An 18,483-nucleotide genomic window follows, 5' to 3' on the forward strand; every position below is an offset into this window, starting at 1 on the left:
ATTGTATACTAATTACCTGTAAAAATTATACCATTTAGGTTCAGATTTTCGGTTCAGGTTATAGATACCTGATGGATACTCAAAACCTAATCGGATAGGATTTGGGTATCAAAAATCCATATCCCGTAGGGTTTGAGTCGGGTCTGGATAGGTACTTTGGATTCCAGTTCACGTATGAATGATACTGATGAGATTGAGTTTATCCTATGGGCTTGTGAGCGAAGCTGGTATCTGGAAATATTTGGTTAATCTCTTAATTTTGACAATCCGATCCATCCGTCCTTGGCGAGGTGGCTGGTGGATCATGTTTGATACTAGCAAAATGTTTTTTTTTTATGTATTTGAGGATTCTCAGATAATTAAATGAGTATTATTTGAGAGAGAGAAAACAATCTTAATTTAGAAGAAAAACCCTAAAATACACATGCTATTTTTTTATAGGGAAAAACTAAATCCCTTATAAAGGATACCCCCTCTTTTATAGCCCTTTTTGCCCTCTTTATTGAAGAGAAGGGTTAAAGTATCAGCAAAATATCTTTGACGATTCAAGATAAAATATCAATGACTTGTCAGGATAAAATATCTCTGACTTGTCAAGATAAAATACCTCTCACATTAAAAAAAAAACAGCTCATTGGACCTATATATGTCTAGGCTCAACACTTGGTTGAGCCTAGAGATGATGGGTTATTACCCTCTCTTTGATCATTCTTTTGAAGGGAAGATCAAACAAAAAAAAAGAATGTTGATTCACCAATAGGCCCCTAAATCTTTAGGTTTTATACGCAAATATTTTGAAGAGTCTCTGTTTGCAACAAATGAGACCCTTTTTACCTTCCCTATAAGATCTTATACGTACCCCACGTAAGACTAATGGGATCTTTAAACCCAAATGGCTTGTCCTTACTAGGAGGAGGTGTCTCTCGGGAAATAAAATGGTGGTTGGCTTTCAATGTAGTAATTGAATGGATTTTTAAAATATGTGATGACATGAAAGGTTATTTATCCTACAATGGGAATGAAAACTTTGTTTTTTTATAACCCTAGCGTTCCTACTTGTGACTTCTCTTTTACTTTCATTTTTTATTTTTTTGAAAATTTTCTCTTGCAACAACACCCCAAATCATCTCTTCTCCAATTCAAGAAAGACCCATTTCAGACGTTTCCCTTTTAAAAAATTTTTTGCCTTTCTTTCAAATAAAACAAATGGACCACATGAACATCAGATCCATCTCTAAAAAACAATGCTCTTGTCCCCGATGAGAAGTTCATGTTCTAACTAAAGCTTGAAAGAAGTAGTAGGGGACAAGGATCTATCAGAATGGGTTGTAGGACAAGAGGGGGTGCTATATTGGCATCATTCTCTAGTGTGGAAAAGAGAAAACCTTATCGTAGAAGTCTTTCTCCTTCCTTCACCAAAGATACCGAGGAAATGAGGTTTCCAGTTTAAGACATTCAGAAGGGAGAAGGTTTCCTTAAACTCTTAAGAACAACATCCTAGCAACGCAAATGTTATGGATGTAGAATTTGTGGTCCACTGCCAATGTGGAGAGTATGTGGCGTAAATGCTCGGCCCTATTGAGTGTATTAATAAGCAGACCCTGGGCTCCACTCGAGGTTATTTTAAAATTATCATTCTCATCTGTATGTATTTGATGGGGCATTCCTTCCCTTTTCAAGGGTTCGCAAGGAAAGTGTTCAATTACTGTCAGTTGGGTCTAGACCAGCTGCACCTCAATGGATGGACAATCCTGTCCTCATTTGAAAATTTTTGTAAGATCATTAGGCTTGAGCCTACTGTCAAAATTTTCAGAAGTTGTTATCAATTTATTGCTGGCACCGATGATGACAGTTACATGTGGTGGTTCTTCACCTTCGCCAATATAAACAATGGTGCTATAAAGAACATGTTGGTTGGGAAGCCAATGCATGTCAAAAAGTTGAGGGGGAGATGGTTAGTTGTAAGATTTATTGGGATACTTAATCCTAGAGAATGACTAAAACCCATCTAAAGTTGTTCCCATTACTAAAGGGCCTCTCATAAAGTAAATAGCAAGCCTCATCAAAGCTCGAACGAGGAGAAGAATTATGTTATGATGGAGTCAACTTCAACTATGTATAAAGTCAATAAAATGGTCCGTTGATATTACCAAGTTGTTTTACAAGTTAAGTTGATGGTCCTTTTTCTTTTGCCTTGCTTCTAGCCTTAGTTTTATTTTTATCTTCGTAGGACTGATAACTGAAAGAGAAGGAAAAGCTTCAGTAAGGTTAATGGTGAGGTGATGGGGTATGTTAGTAAACTCTTCGCTCCCGACAGTTCTGTCTCTAAGAGGATAATGGTGAGGGGCCATAACCCTTGTAAAATTTAGGGGACGTGAGAAGAAGAAAGGAATCTCATGAAGGCTTTGGTTGGAGAAAAAACAAGCCTCGGGGAGGCTGGCCTCGAGATGGTGAGAATGCTGAAGAGGGTCATCATCATCTCATCAGACATCTTCATAATGTTTGATGAAAGGTTCGACCTTCATCTGGCTTTAACTAGCCAAATGGTTTTTAATGTTAGGATTTTTCCTGATTTTTTATATGGAATTCATTTATCTTAATATTTATTTTCACGAGTCTAAAATCCTTGTGTAGAAATCTTATTTGGGTCCAACGCCAACACTTGGTAAAATATTTTTGGGTCCAACGTCTATACTTAGTTAAGAATTTCTAGGTTCAATGCTTATACTTAGTAAGACATTTTTGGTATTGGGCGGCAAATCATTTAAGCTTAACAGTGTTTAGGAGGCTCTTGCCTTCTTGGAACATAGAAGAGGCGTAATTTACAAGCGTCCTCTTATTAGCTCAGATGTATCCATTATGGATTGTTAAGAAGCCTTCAGGTGGGTAGTTATATTGAGAAGCTTCAAATTTAATCTATAGAGGAGCTTACAACTATTGTTCATAGGATGACAAAGCGTCTTCGTTGAGGTAAGGTTTATCCCATCCTTGGAGAATTGTGTGATCGCACCAAATAGACCATGGGGGAGACTGTATTTGTCCCTATTATCGGGGCAGTGTCCATTTTATCCTTGGAGAGATGTGCGATCGCACTAGAGAGACCATGTTAATCTCTTCCAGGGTAAACTGTGTCGCAACACTAAGAAAACATCCATTCCTTTCAAAGTAAGTGTGTTATCACACTAGGAAGAGTAAATTCATCATATCCTTGAAAGGTTGAGAGGTTTGTACCCTAAAGAGACCATATTTATCCTTGTTGCTGAGGTAGTATCCATCTTATCCTTGGAGAGTTGTGCAATCGTACTAGAGAGATCATATCAATCCATTCTAGGGTAAACTGTGTCGAGTTCCTCCATTATGATTTATAATAATAGCAAGTGATGCAGACGAAAATGTTATGAGATGTCTTTGTTTCAAATAACAAACCCCCCATCACTTCTTACAATGAGTTTCAAATATGAAATAACTGAAAATGAATTTCAAATTACTTTACATTGTTAGAAAGCTTATATATGGAACAATGATAATGTATGGTTTAATCCCATATTGTCTTTTAATGATACCCCTCTCTTAATTAAGTTATCATATTTTTATATTAATTAATATGTGCTCAAATTCGAAAACCATGAGAATTAAGATAATTGCATTGATTTGCACAACGAGGGATAACATTAAGATATAAAATATTGACATTCAATATAATTAAGAAAGCATTAAGATATAAATAATAGCTTAATATAATGTGAGCTTGTATAAGTTTCAAGTTCAAATAGTTTTTACTTGATAGTGTATGTTAAATAATTATATAAATTATATTTTGAGACCTCGTCTAAAAATTTAAAATGTTAAATGAGTTCTCGTGTGTGTGTGTGTGTGTGTGTGTGTGTGTGTGTATATATATATATATATATATGATTTATATAATTCTCTAACAACGAGTTAATTTTATTTAGATAGAACATTATAATTATCAAAATTAAATATTTTTATTAAATTTATATTTTAAATTAAAACGAATCATGGGATGAAAAAGCTTCAGAAATTAAAAAAAAATATTCATTTGAAAAAAAAAAAAACCTGTACCATCGAAATTGAAGAAACACCCAACAATGCTGGTGGCAATGACTAGTTTGTATTGTGGAGTTTTGTTTTATACGGCAATGAATATAATGCAAAAGATTGTTTTATTGTATGATAGAAAATAAATTCCTTTTCCTTCAAATAAAATATAACACACATTTAAGCAAAAGGCTGTCTCACTATTTTTTTTCAACTGTTCATTCTCCAAAAAAAATTACAATTATTAAATAAAAAAGTACACCCATATATATATACATATATATATATATATATATATATATATATATATATATATATATTTCTTAAGTTATAGAAGTAAATTGATTTCTTATTATTGTTGTTGTTGTTGTTTTGTTTGGATTTGAGAAGTGACGAGTCCGTATTCATCAGGGTTTAAGCCACCTGCCTTAACCTAGTTAACCTGCTACAGGAACGACAAGCCAATAAACGACATAGGAGCTTCAACTTAGTCGAGAGTTTAGGACATTTCCTTTACACTTGTAGTAAAAGAGAAGGGAACAAAAGTCTTAGGTTTCTACCCTTCATCGAGGACTAAGTAATGTAATGGACTCTCGAATTTCAGGATTGGAAACCTCTTTTTTCTTCATTTGGAGTCCTTTTCTAGGCATTCTTAGACTTAAACACTCTTTTGACTTACAAATAAAAAAATCATTTTGTGTTCTCACTTTCCAGTCAATCTTGTTATCGTCTCAAACCTGATCTCCAGTTCATCCACAATATCAACATTAAGGATCCCAAGAAATTGACAAAACTACAATCTTCGTTCACACCTTCAATTCATCTCTGTTGAAAATTAATCCTATCATCCATTCTATTTAGTCTATTACTTGACCTTCAGAGTAAGTAATTCCTTACCTAGGTAGTATCCTACAACAATTTCTAATTAAAAAAGAAAGAAGAAGAAAACTCCTTTTATATATATATATATATATATATATATATATATATATATATATATATATATATATATATATATATATATATATATAAACAGGTGGTTGAAAAGGATTTGAGAAAGAAACTCTAAATCAACCTGTATAGTACTGAAATCTAAAAAAAAAAGCAAATAAAATAGCTATGAAAGAATATAATTGACCAGCAGTATAATATGATATGTTTGAATGGGATTTTATCTGGTTGGATTATAAGCGTATAAAATCCAGTATAGTTTGACTAGAGTTCGATGCTGAGGCGGGTGAAGGTTTCGTCCAATCGGGTTCCACTTGCTTTTTTAACTCGTTTTTATTTTATGAAATTATAATTTTATTTTATAATATAGTATGTGAATTTTTATGGTTTCACACATGAATTTAAAGTTTAGACTTTATTTTATAGTTTTATACTCCATGAATGAAAATATAGTTTGTTTTTTTAAGTTCAGATTTATTTTAAATTGGGTAGGTGAAGAAATTAAATCCTACATTCAACCTGATTTGATGGAGATGGGAATATATTTAAATATCCATGATCATAGAGTAAATTTTGATTCCACCCTGATGGCTTGTAATTCCTAAATATCCTAGCTCTTCACTCTATTCTCTCTGGGTTCGGTCAACCGTGTGTTTGCTGCTCTTCTCTAGTTGGCCTGAGTAGGACCCATTCTCCATTACTTTGTTGCTATGATTCCTGAAGAAATACTAATACTATGATACAACTAGGCTGCCTCCTCGTTATCAAGTGTGGGCGTAATGCTTGCGTTTTCCATAGCTCTGCCGTCTATCTTTTCTCATGAAATCCTAAATTTTAAACGGCCAAACCTTTCCTGAGGACGAGTTTAAAATCGGACAGTGACGATATATAATATTTATGGTTTGTATTGTGAAAATAGCAAAATCATTATCTTTAATTATGTCTAGGAATTATTATGTTACAGTATAATATAAATCATATCTTAAAAATTCATCAAATAACTTAAATTATTGGATTCAGATAGTTTTTTGTTATGATATCAGAGCTTTAATAACAAAGTGGTTACGAGTTCAAATCTAATCATTCTTACTTATTTGATAAAAAATTAAACATGATATATTATAGGTTTATACAAGTTTCAAGCTCAAAAAACTTTCACTTGAAAAGATGTATTAGAGAATAATATAGATCATATCTTAAAATCTTATCTAATAAATTAAATTATTAGATTAAAATGATTCTTCAACAGGTCCGGACATCTCACAAAACCTTGACTAATCTTAGCACTATCCACACCATCTTCGATGAGCACTTCCCAAATTCACCATCTACCAGTGAGGAAGAAGCTGAGAATATAGATTCTCTGATGCATCGAACCTCAAAAAGAATGAGAAATCTTTGATTTATCGAAACGAGAAAGGAGGGGAATTAGAATAAAGGGTTGGAATTCTCGCTAGAAGAAAATTGATTTCCATGCATTCATATTTGACGTTTTGCTCTATGACTAGAGGAATATCTTACCGAACTTCTAGATGAACTAGTAGACAATTGCCGTCAAATTAAGGCACTGCAGAAAGGACATTTAGGTCACAATCCCTCTTGGTTACGTTGTTGTTATGTCACATTAAACTAAAACAAAACCTAAAACATATTAGTATTTAATTATACATACATTCATGTTTCACGGAAGATTCACACAATAAAATGATAATTTTACTCTTATAAAACAAAATCAAATAATTTTAGCTCTTAAAAACAAAACTCACCTAACTTGTCTCTAAGAACTTCATCGGAATTTCATTTTAATTTGAAAATTAAAACACCTAGATTATCCTTGAAATATAATTTTCTTAGGCTCAAGTCCAAGGTTTTTTTGTTATTTAATCTTGATTTTTTTTCATTATCAAATAAAGGTAAGAGAAATACAGTACTTTTAAAATTTAAAATATTACTAAAAAAATAAAAAAAATTATTGGCACATGCGTGATATATACTAGCATGTGGAAAGGCCAACGCTTTTCAAGTGGCGAGTGCGACGTCTCTCGACAACAAAAAATAACCAACCTTCATGTCAGTTAAAGTGTTGAGTGGCAACGAATCTTATGGAACGGTGCATGTATGGTGATTCGTGGTGGTTCGGCTATGATTGAATTTCCCCCTCTTTTCTCTCTTCTATTATCGAGAATCACACTAGATTAGCCAAAATCAGAAGTTGTCCTCTAATTGTTTTTTATTTCAATTATAGTTTTTATTTTTTTATTGTTATTTATTTTTTTTATTTTTTTTGATTAATTTTGTTTTTTAATTTTATTTTTTAGTATTTAATTCTATTTAATTTTTATATTAAATTTGATTGTCATACTTTTAATTATCATTACGAGAAAGATTATAGAAAAGAGAAAAAAATAGAGAGAAAAAGAAAAATTTAGTCCGCCAATCTAGTTGCTTGGGCTAAGTCAAAGTAACCTGGGCACGTTGACTGACTTGGTATTTAATCACACGTTGAGATCAATAGCATAACCTTGCGTCAAACATGCAGCTTGTGCCCAGTATTTGCGATCGTAGAAATTTCTGTGCCTGTGATTAATGAATTGCGTTGGTAGATTTCTTGAACTCTTGCTGAGTTGTAATGCTCTAGTACATAAGCTTCCAGGACAAGAATGGGTTCATCGAATGGTGGGCAATGAGGAAATCATGCACGACAGAGACTCTTAACAAATTTCATGAACCCTAAAAAGAAAACGTTAATTTAATTTCATATTATCTTTAGAATATTCCAATGAATTGCCTTTCCATTTAGTGTTTCTTTTTCCTTTTCTTCCAGAATATTTCAAATTATACAGTGTTGTGCATGGCGCTTCTCTAAAGTTCCTCAAAACTTAAGTCATGATAATTTGATCTGATATATGGCCCAGGGCGTCATCAAATCCATGTAAAACTGTGATGTTTTCGTTTTTTTCCCGAAGACAACGTTGGAAGGACTCGATCTGGAACCGAGATTCTGGTCGGTGGGATAAAAATGTATGAGTTATAGCGCAAAATAATACAAAATTTCTTTCTTGAAAAATAAAAATAGAAATCGAGAGCAACACCTTCGAAAGACCCAAATAATTTGTCAATTCCTCTACTCAAATTGCAATTAAAAGCCTTCAAATCCTCGTCAATGTCATAGACAGCTATAAACAAACAGAAGGAAGAAAAGGAACTTTCGAACACAAACAAATAAATTAATTGATGAGAGAAGGAAAACATTATTTCGTTAGTTTGTCCATTAGAGTATTTCTAACATTTACACTTTGAAGTATTTTCTAAATTCTTCTATCATTATTGGAAAGCGCATTACCCTCTTACCTTTTTTTGAGAAAACAACAAAAATTGAAATTTATAGAAAATTACTTAGAATAATAAAAAAAAAAGTTAATTTGACGAGGAAATTAAACCATGCTGATGCATGTTTCAGAGGTGACCGCATTCCTTGTCGTGCTCCGTTACAGACAACGTAGAATCTACCTCGTTTCAGAAGTTTCCACCAACTTGCTTGGTAGTGTAAGAGATAAGCATTGCTCATTCATGTCTAAAATACATACACACACGCACACGTAAGCCTCTCTTGACAAGAACGTGCAGTGAAGAAGGAGAAGAGATGAAGAAAATGGGGACCAAACAAAATTGCTGATTTGAATGTTATTTGTGAAAATGATTGTTTAACGTAAACTCGATGGTATTGAATTTTCAACCCATTCAATTTGTATTTTAAAAATATTTTTGAAAATTTTTTATTTTATTTTTATTTTTATTATTTTAAATTCATTTATTTTTGGTTTTCAGATAGATTTAATGTTATGATATTAACTATAAATTTTTAAATATAAAAAATGTTATTTATTTTAATATATTTTTAAATAAAAAATACTTTAATAAATAATTGTAATCGACTTACAAACACATCATTAACATTCCATTCATTATTCAAGTACATGGATAATAATTAAATTAATCGTATGATAGAGGGAAAGTTAGATCGAGACAGATTAAAAAAAAGCTAATTAAAAGAAAAGGTTTGAATAAAATAAAATAATTATTTTTTTGATATGATATTCTCGGGATAATGTTCATACTCTCAACTTTGAAAATATGACAAAGGTTCACACGTATGACATCAACAATCAATTCATCTTTTCCATTCAAATACATGGTGATGGGAAAAAATTTAGCGTGGAGAAGTTGTTTTTTAAATTAAAAATATATTAAAATAATATTTTTTAATTTATGATATTAACACATTAAAATAATAAAAAATACTAAAAATATTAATTTTAAAAAAATCAAAAATTTAAAAAAGTTCAACTCAATCACGCTTTCAAACAGTATCTAAATTCCCAATTGCTATATATGTAAATGGTGATATTTATGCATGTTTAAAGAACTAAATTCACTATATTTGAGACAGTAGTTATATACCATAAAAATAATTGCTAAATTTAGTTAAAAATCATATAAACACACCGCAACCATATAGACGGTTACTCTTTATGTAACACAAATTGAGTTGTTATGGTACTCATCCATGTGTGTTTTATAGTTAATGATCTCTCTCAAAATTCAATATATTCAGAAATAATGTTTGAGTATTTAAAAATTAAACAATAATATGTTTATGTTAATATTTCATTTAATGAGACAAAAAGAGCAAAGAATTAGTTTAGTATCTTATCAAACTCACATGTGTTCAGGTTTAGCGAGTAGCTGAGCTCAAAAAAAGTTGTATTTAGCATATTTTCAGACACATAAGTGTTTGGGCTCAATGTAAAGTCAAGTTTAAAGGATCGAGTTTGAATTTATAAGTATTTGAGCTTATTACATAGTTAAATTTAAAAAATATTAAATTTAATATTTTATCAAACCTATAAATATTTAAACTCAACAAGTAAGTAAGTGGACCGAAGAATATTAGTGAAACTAAACTCACATCACATATGTTAGACAATCGCTATATCTTTGACCTTTCTATTCATTGATGTTTTTAAACTAATAAGCTGTGTATAAAATATGTCGTGCATCATTAGCTTAGTATAAGATTGTGGCTGTCCTTCCTCGGAAATAAAGTATCGCTGGTCCTGCCAAGCAAGAAAGAAAGAAAAAGAAGAACAAACGTGGAATTGGGTAAACAATCATCAAGTTTTACGAAATTATTTGTGGCACCTAGTAGTTTCATAGCTCCATATGGACGTCACATAAGATATAAAATGCTGCTGGAATCTAGTGGATCGATCTGACAGTTTTTTTTAAAAAAAATGATTTTTAAAAAATTTTTTGAGTTTAAATTTTTTAAATTAGTTTTTTTAAAACTTTATTAATTTTCTTAAATGCATGTGTAAGAAATATATTTTTAAAATTGTTCAAAAAAATAATTTATCTCAATACCCTTTATTATTTAATAAAAAAATACAATTCTTTAATCCGATCTCATTCTCATAATTAACAATTATTTAAATATACGTGACAAAGCTCATCCACACCACATCATTAACCAATTTGATACCATGCTTGTTGGATTTATTTATTTCATTGACAGCTATGAACCTATCGTCAAGACAAAAAAGAATAAAAAATGGACGTAACTTGTAGATATTAAATAATGCTATACATATTAAATAATTTCCTATAAAGAATAGTAATAATTAATAAATAAATCTTATTAGAGAATAATATAAATCATTTTTTGAGACCTCACTTAATACTTTACCTAACAGTTTAAACTTTTAGGTTAAAATGATTCTTTAACATTATATTAGAGCCTTGATAACTTAGTGATCACGAGTTCAAATTTCACCATCCCCATTAATTTAATTAGATTTATTCAATTTGATTAATTTTTTACAAAAATCAATTAGAGACAACTATATAACACATGAAATTATACCTTATTAAATCAAATAATTTAGTATTATTATTATTATTATTATTATTATCTTATACAAAGATAAAAAAAAAATAAACTTTTAATTTTAAGATAAATCAACATTATTCTAAAATAAAAAATAAAAAAATAAAGAGAAGAAGAATCAACATATTAACAAACAAAGTATCCAAAAGAATTTTAACAGACACCAACCCAAATCCTCTGGACCCAAAGCCTAGCCCAAGATTCTATAACTCAAAGTCCTCCAGGCCCAATGCTAAAATTTCCCATCCATCTTAATAAATACCCCCCCAAAACCCCTCAGCTGCAGTGGTAAGCTCCAAAACCCTAATTTCATCAAAATGACCCCAACCCTAGCTCGCTCCCTCACCACCCGCCATCTTAATCTCTGCGTCCTCCTCCCCAAACGCCTCCTCTCCACCATCTCAATAACCCATCTTCCCTCACCTCCCACTCTTCTCTGCGGCCAATCTTTACCCTCACTCTCTCACAATCTCCAATCTATCAACAAAACCACTAACCCCGCCGCCCGTTTCACTTCCATTCGATGCCGGGTTAACCGAGCCGGCAACTCGGGCTACTCGCCCTTGAACTCGGGGTCAAACTTCAGTGACCGGCCACCCAATGAGATGGCCCCACTTTTCCCTGGTTGTGATTATGAGCACTGGCTTATTGTTATGGATAAGCCTGGCGGTGAGGGTGCCACTAAGCAGCAAATGATTGATTGTTATATTGAAACTTTAGCCAAAGTTGTTGGCAGGTAAAATGGGTTTTGCGGGTCTCGTTCATTTAATTGAAAGTTTCGATATTTCGGTTTCTTGACTGCTAAACGCCTTTTGTGTTGTATATTTTGTTTTTAGTGAGGAGGAAGCAAAGACGAAGATTTATAATGTATCATGTGAGAGGTATTTTGGATTTGGATGCGAGATTGATGAGGAAACCTCTAACAAGCTTGAAGGTCTGTTCAGATGTTAAATCATTGCAATTCAAGAAATGGATTTACAATGTCTTTCCTCGTGATTATTGATTTTTATTTTCTTTGTTAACAGGTTTGCCTGGTGTTCTCTTTGTCCTCCCGGATTCATATGTTGACCCCGAATACAAAGACTATGGTGGTAAGACTTTGCACTTCCTTGTAAGAGCGCAACTAATTTTCTTTTGTTTCGGAGTTGGTTAAGATAGCTCTCTATGTGTGGGTGTGCGTGATTTTGACAAAAATGTTCTGCTTGAAGTTTATAGGAAGAAACACTGGTGATGGTATAATTTGATTTACTTCAATGCACAGTCCATCTTGGCAAAGCTAAAGAGTCTTATGGGCAATGTTTAGCTTTGAATGCTAATGGACTAAAATCAATTTGTTCTCTCTAGACTGTTCTGTGCTTTATATTCAATGGAGATGCGGATCAGTGGAGATGAAACATGATTGCTACAGCATTGCTAAGTGTTTAAAGATGAACTGTGTGGTTATTTCCTTGGTGAATGTATTTATAGGGTTGATTGTAACTTTTCGTTTATGGCTTGCTGTTATTTCTATCTTAGTCCATCTTGGCAAAGCTAAAAGCCTCAGATGGGCAATGTTTAGCTTTGAATGCTAATGGACGCACATCAATTTGTTCTCTCTAGACTGTTCTGTGCTTTATATTCAATGGAGATGCAGATCAGTGGAGATGAAACATGATTGCTACAGCTTTGTTAAGTGTTTAAAGATTAACTGTGTAGTTATTTCCTTGGTGAATGTATTTATAGGGTTGATTGGAACTTTTCGTTTATGGCTTGCTGTTATTTCTATCTTAGTCCATCTTGGCAAAGCTAAAAGCCTCAGATGGGCAATGTTTAGCTTTGAATGCTAATGGACTAAAATCAATTTGTTCTCTCTAGACTGTTCTGTGCTTTATAATCAATGGAGATGCGGATCAGTGGAGATGAAACATGATTGCTACAGCATTGCTAAGTGTTTAAAGATGAGCTGTGTGGTTATTTCCTTGGTGAATGTATTATAGGGTCGATTGTAACTTTTCGTTTTTGGCTTGCTGTTATTTCTATCTTAGTCCATCTTGGCAAAGCTAAAAGCCTCAGATGGGCAATGTCTAGTTTTGAATGCTAATGGACGCACATCAATCTACTCTCATTACCTGTTCTTTCCACCTGATGCTCAATGGTGGTTCCGAATCATTGGAGATAATACATAAAATGTACTGCTTTCAAAAACTCCTTTTGGTGTCTTGACATTATTCATTTTACATGATATAAGCACCTTGATCTTTGTTCAGGTTATCTTTTTTTAATAGTTATCTGCTTGCTCTATCTCAGTCCATCTTGACAAAGCTAAAAGCCTCAAATGGGCTATGTCTAGCTTTGAATGCTAATGGACTGACATCAATCTACTCATTACCTGTTCTGTTCTTGTACTAATTGGAGGCGCAGAATCATTAGAGATGATACAGAACTGTATTGCTTTTGTAAAATTTTTCTTGAGAGTTTTGACATAATTCAGGACACGCCTTGCATAAGCCACCTAAATCTTTGGTTAGTTTGTAATATTGGAAAATTGAAATGCTAGTTTCTGATTGTAAGGTCAGGTTAGACTCTTCTCTGTTTTAGCAAAAGGATTTCTTTTGTGAAGAGCAATTCTCATCCACCACTGTGAAGTTTAGAGGCGCTTATCATGTTACTGTTTCATGGCTTTCTTTTATGGCAGCTGAGTTGTTCGTGAATGGTGAGATAGTTCAGAGGCCACCTGAAAGACAGAGAAGGGTGGAACCTCAGCCGCAGAGAGCTAATGACAGACCAAGATATAATGACAGAACCCGGTATGTGCGTCGCAGAGAAAATATGCGGTGAATCACTGCATGGGGAAGGGGAAGCTTACTGTATAGTTTCTGCAATTGGGAGCTTTTCCTGCATGGTTACTCGTGTTTCTGCTTAACAGTTGAACTATGGATATTCTATGTTATAATTTGTACACCTCTTGAGATGTCTGATGAATGTAAAATCTGCTGTTCTCATAATTTCCTCGTCTGCTCCTTCTAGATCTGGTTGCTCAGATGATACAGAATAATGTTTGTTGGTCACTCGCATGGAGAGGTGGTTAACGATATAATTTTGCATGCAAATGTATAATGGTAGGTTCGGTGAATTGTGATATGACAAAATTACCTGTGCCAGTCGGTGTCTCCATAACGAGGGTGTGGATATTTTCCCAAGTAAATAGGGGTAATTTTCCTTGATAAGCTATTGGGGATGGGGACAGGAAAGGCTAGAACTTAATATATACTAGACATTAACTATAACTAAAACTGATTGTGCTGCTGAGAGATTTCATTATAAACTGCACTGTTTGGCAGGGGTGTGGGTGTGGTTGGGCTGGAGGGCAATGGTGTCAGTCTAGAGGCAAGTCTTCTAGGGCTGCCGCCCCTGGCGCTCAGTCTGCTCGGGCTTGGAGCCGGGGGCAGATCAGGGTGCTAGGCGCGTTGTCACCTGGCGGTTGGTTTATCTGGCCTTGATGCTTGGGGCAGTCCAAGAGTGCATTTTCTTTTTCTTGGGTGTAGGTCAATCGCAACATGTATTTTTAATATAATTATATTAAAAATTATTTTTTTTAGTATAATTAATATTTAGAGTATTGATAGTAGAAATATTATTGTTTGTTTTGTTAATATTATTTTTTTAGTATAATTAATATTAAAAGTATTATTATATTATTTCTTAATGTATTTTTTTTCTAATAAATAGTATTGATTTCAAAACTTTTATTATTTGTTCTATTAATATTATTTTTTAGTATAATTAATAGTATTAATCTCTAAAATATTATTATATTTGGTGTTATAAATAATATTATTTTTATAACAATTCATATTATTGTTATTAAAAAAATATTTTTATTTGTATTATAAATATTATTATTTTTATTTAAATTTATAGAAATATAAATATTATCATCATTAATAGATTTTAAAAAATTACTATTACTATAGAAAAAAACCACATCCAAGCAAGAAGTGGTGCTTGGCCTGCTTCCTTTACACTGCAGCCCAAGCACTAGGTGGCGCTTTGGTGTGGGCACTGCCAGACATGGCCCAAGACTAGCCTTGGACCTGGTAGAGCAGGACCTAAAATAGCATTGTATCCTGATAAAGACAGACCACGCACTGCCACACTCATAGGCAGGTCGCCTAAGCGCAACGAGGCGCTTGCTTTCCTTTCTAATTAATAGTATTGGAGTGCTTATATTTTTAGTATAATTGTATTAAATTTTTTTTTTGTATAATTAATATTTAGAGTATTAATGGTAAAAATATTATTGTTTGTTTTGTTGATATTATTTTTTTTAGTATAATTAATTTTAAAAGAATTATTATATTATTTCTTAATATATTTTTTTAGTATAATCTATAGTGTTGGCATTAAAAATATTATTATTGTTTTAGTCTAAGTAATAGTATAGATCTCAAAAGTATTATTATTTGTTCTATTAATATTATTTTTTAATATAATTAATAGTATTAGTCTCTAAAATATTATTATATTTGGTGTTATAAAGAACATTATTTTTATAATAATTCACATTATTGCTACTAAAAATGTTATTATTTGTATTATAAATATTATTATCATCATTAATAAGTTTTAAAAAATTGCTATTATTCTGAAAAAAACCACGTTGGGACATATGACACTTGGGTTCCCTCTTGAGGGCGAACAACCCAAGCACCAGACGCCTAACCTGCTTCCTTTGCACTGTAGTTCAAGCGCCAGGTGGCACTTTGGCTTGGACACTACCGGGCATGGCCCAAGGCTAGCATTGGGTGCTGGTCGTGGGAACACCAAGCACCACGTGGCACTTGGACAGCACCACACTAGGTCGGTAGCACAACACCACCTAGCGCTTGGTTTGCTTTCTCTTAGGTGCAGCCCAAACGTCACGTGGTGTGTTTAGGCTGTTTACACTTTGGTATAATTAATTTTTAGAGTATTAATAATAAAAATATTATTATTTGTTTTGTTGATATTATTTTTTAATATTAAAAGAATTATTATATTTTTTTCTTAATATATTCTTTTGGTATAATTGATGGTATAGGTGTTAAAAATATTATTATTATTTTAGTCTAATTAATAGTGTTGATCTCAAAACTATTATTATTTGTTCTCTTAATATTATTTTTTTTGGTATAATTAATATTAAAATTATTATTATAGTTTTTCTTAATATATGTTTTAGTATAATTAATAGTATTAATCTCAAAAAAATTATTATTTTTGGAGTTATAAATAATATTATTTTTATAATAATTAATAATATTAATACTAAAAATATTATGATTTGTATTATAAATATTATTATTTTTAGTAAAATTTATAAGAGTATATTTTATTGTAATTAATATTATTAATAAAATAATTGATGAATTTGAAAGAAAATGTTATATCATTTATTAATTTTACTAAATGTATTGTAATAATAATTTTATCAAATTACACTTAATTTTACATTTATTTTCATTTACAAATTACATACAAATTATTAGTTGTATGACCCAAAAATAAACTTGGGTCCTGCTATGTACACAACCCAAAATAGCTTTGGGTCATGGTTGTATCAGGACATAACTATGCTTGGACCTAGCTTGGTAGAACCCGAATAGGCTTGGATTCTACATCCAACTTTTTTTGAAAGTTAAAGGTGAGCTCGCGGAGTAGCGCGGGGCATCTAACTAGTGCTTATCTATTATAGAAGGGATTTGTATATTTCAGTAAAAAATATTTCTAATGAATTTTCAAATAAATTATAAGAACTTTCAAGTTAACTTACGATATTTAAATATCAGTTTATTAATATTAATTATTAATTTTCAGAGAAAAAATCATTTTATAAACTTATTTGTAAATTTTCATAAAAAATACAAATTATTTTTCTAAAACAACGCCAAAAAAAATTTTATGAATAAAATACATTATTTTTTTTAAAGTATTGGACTGAATGCAACAAGTAATTTTTTTTTAAGGATCATGTTTGGCAAAAACTTAATTTTTTTATAACGAAAGAAAACCTTTAGTTGAAACATTGCTAATTAAATAGGATCTTAACCTCTGACCTGATTTTGACTTGACAGGGTAGACCCTAAACCTTTGATTTAACCATAAACCAAATAAAAAGTCACTAGTTTGACCTAAAATAACAAACCTAAACTAGAATTTAAATCGAAATCAAACTAAAAAAAACACAAAAATTCAATTTTTTTTATCAAAACCTAAAAAACAAAGAACATGAAGACACCAAAGAACATTTAACCTGAAGTGTGAACACATAAAAAAATTAGTGGTTTGGTGAAATGGGTATCACAACCATCAATAACTAAGTTAACCAGTTTTGAGACCTCATTGGAGCAACTCCTACGTTATTGTCATTGAAGACCACCTGATCTTGGTTGAGGGGGTGTATAACTTTCATTTGGATCTAATCTTACTCAATTTTAAGGTACGTAGTTTCACACTCATTCGTTTGAAAGTGGCAACCCGATCAATCTAAAATCTGAAAATACAGTGATGACTAATCGGGAACAAGATATTGAGTTTGTTGAAGAAAATGAGATGTAAATATTTGATAGAAGTAGCTGATATTTGTAAACAAAGTGTTTTTTAGTTGAATGGTGATGATTACAGCTCTAATGATAGTCAGAAATGCTACTTTTATCATCCTGAAAGTGCGTACTCGATCAACCAAAACTGTCTTAAATAAAGCTAAACAATGGTTAAACAACGAGTTGTTTAGGTTAAACCCTAGAAATTAGGGTTTTTAATTTAGGATTTGACAAATTTCATTCCAATTATTTTTAATTGCACCTGTAATTGTCTTCAAACTCTTAATTTTACATAATTTCACCATGTTGAACTTAAATATCAACCTCGAAATTTAGCACCACTTTCATCTTGTTCCTTGATTTCTGATTTGTGCACTTTGACCCTTAATTGACCATCAAATGTTCAAGTTATTCAATTTAGCCCCTGATTTGATCAATTTCAACCTCTACAATCATACACTTTTTTCAGTTTGGTTATTGGTTTCGAATTTCTTCAATTAAGTTTCTAATTATCCATCAAAACTTTAATATTTTTGCAATTAAGCCCTTGATTTGACCAAATTAACTTTTTAAAATTGTAATTCGATCCCCAAACTTTAATTTCTTCCAATTAAAATCGAAATTGACTTTAAAAATCTTTTTTTCTTGCAATTAAATCCTTAATAAAATTACTTGAGCTTTTCAAAATTCTTTATGAGTTCTTACCTATCCAAATTTGTATTTTTTTACCCCAAATAAAAATATTTTCACCAAATAAGCCCTTTGTTAATCATAATTGGATTGCTAATTTTATCAGTCTTATAAATTTTGGTCTTTCAACTTTTTCACTTTTCATTGTGGTCTTTCATCACTAACTTGAGCAATTTTCTAGGCCTTTTTAATGTATATTCTCTTGTTTTTTTTTTAGGGGTCAAAATATGTAACAATAAGCATTAAAGTTTGATGAAACAAATTCTAAAAGAAGGA

General features: G+C 31.6%; 1 protein-coding gene across 1 annotated transcript; it reads left to right on the forward strand.

Annotated features, from left to right (window-relative positions):
- Positions 1-11,228: 11,228 nt before the first annotated feature.
- LOC133705970 (multiple organellar RNA editing factor 2, chloroplastic-like) lies at positions 11,229-13,941 on the forward strand. The gene is made up of 4 exons (XM_062131436.1): positions 11,229-11,693; positions 11,794-11,891; positions 11,983-12,048; positions 13,632-13,941. The coding sequence occupies exons 1-4, from the start codon at positions 11,275-11,277 to the stop codon at positions 13,772-13,774; spliced, it is 726 nt and encodes a 241-aa protein (XP_061987420.1). The 5' UTR covers positions 11,229-11,274; the 3' UTR covers positions 13,775-13,941.
- Positions 13,942-18,483: the final 4,542 nt, after the last annotated feature.

Source organism: Populus nigra, chromosome 10 (genome assembly GCF_951802175.1).
Source record: "Populus nigra chromosome 10, ddPopNigr1.1, whole genome shotgun sequence".
NCBI lineage: Eukaryota > Viridiplantae > Streptophyta > Magnoliopsida > Malpighiales > Salicaceae > Populus > Populus nigra.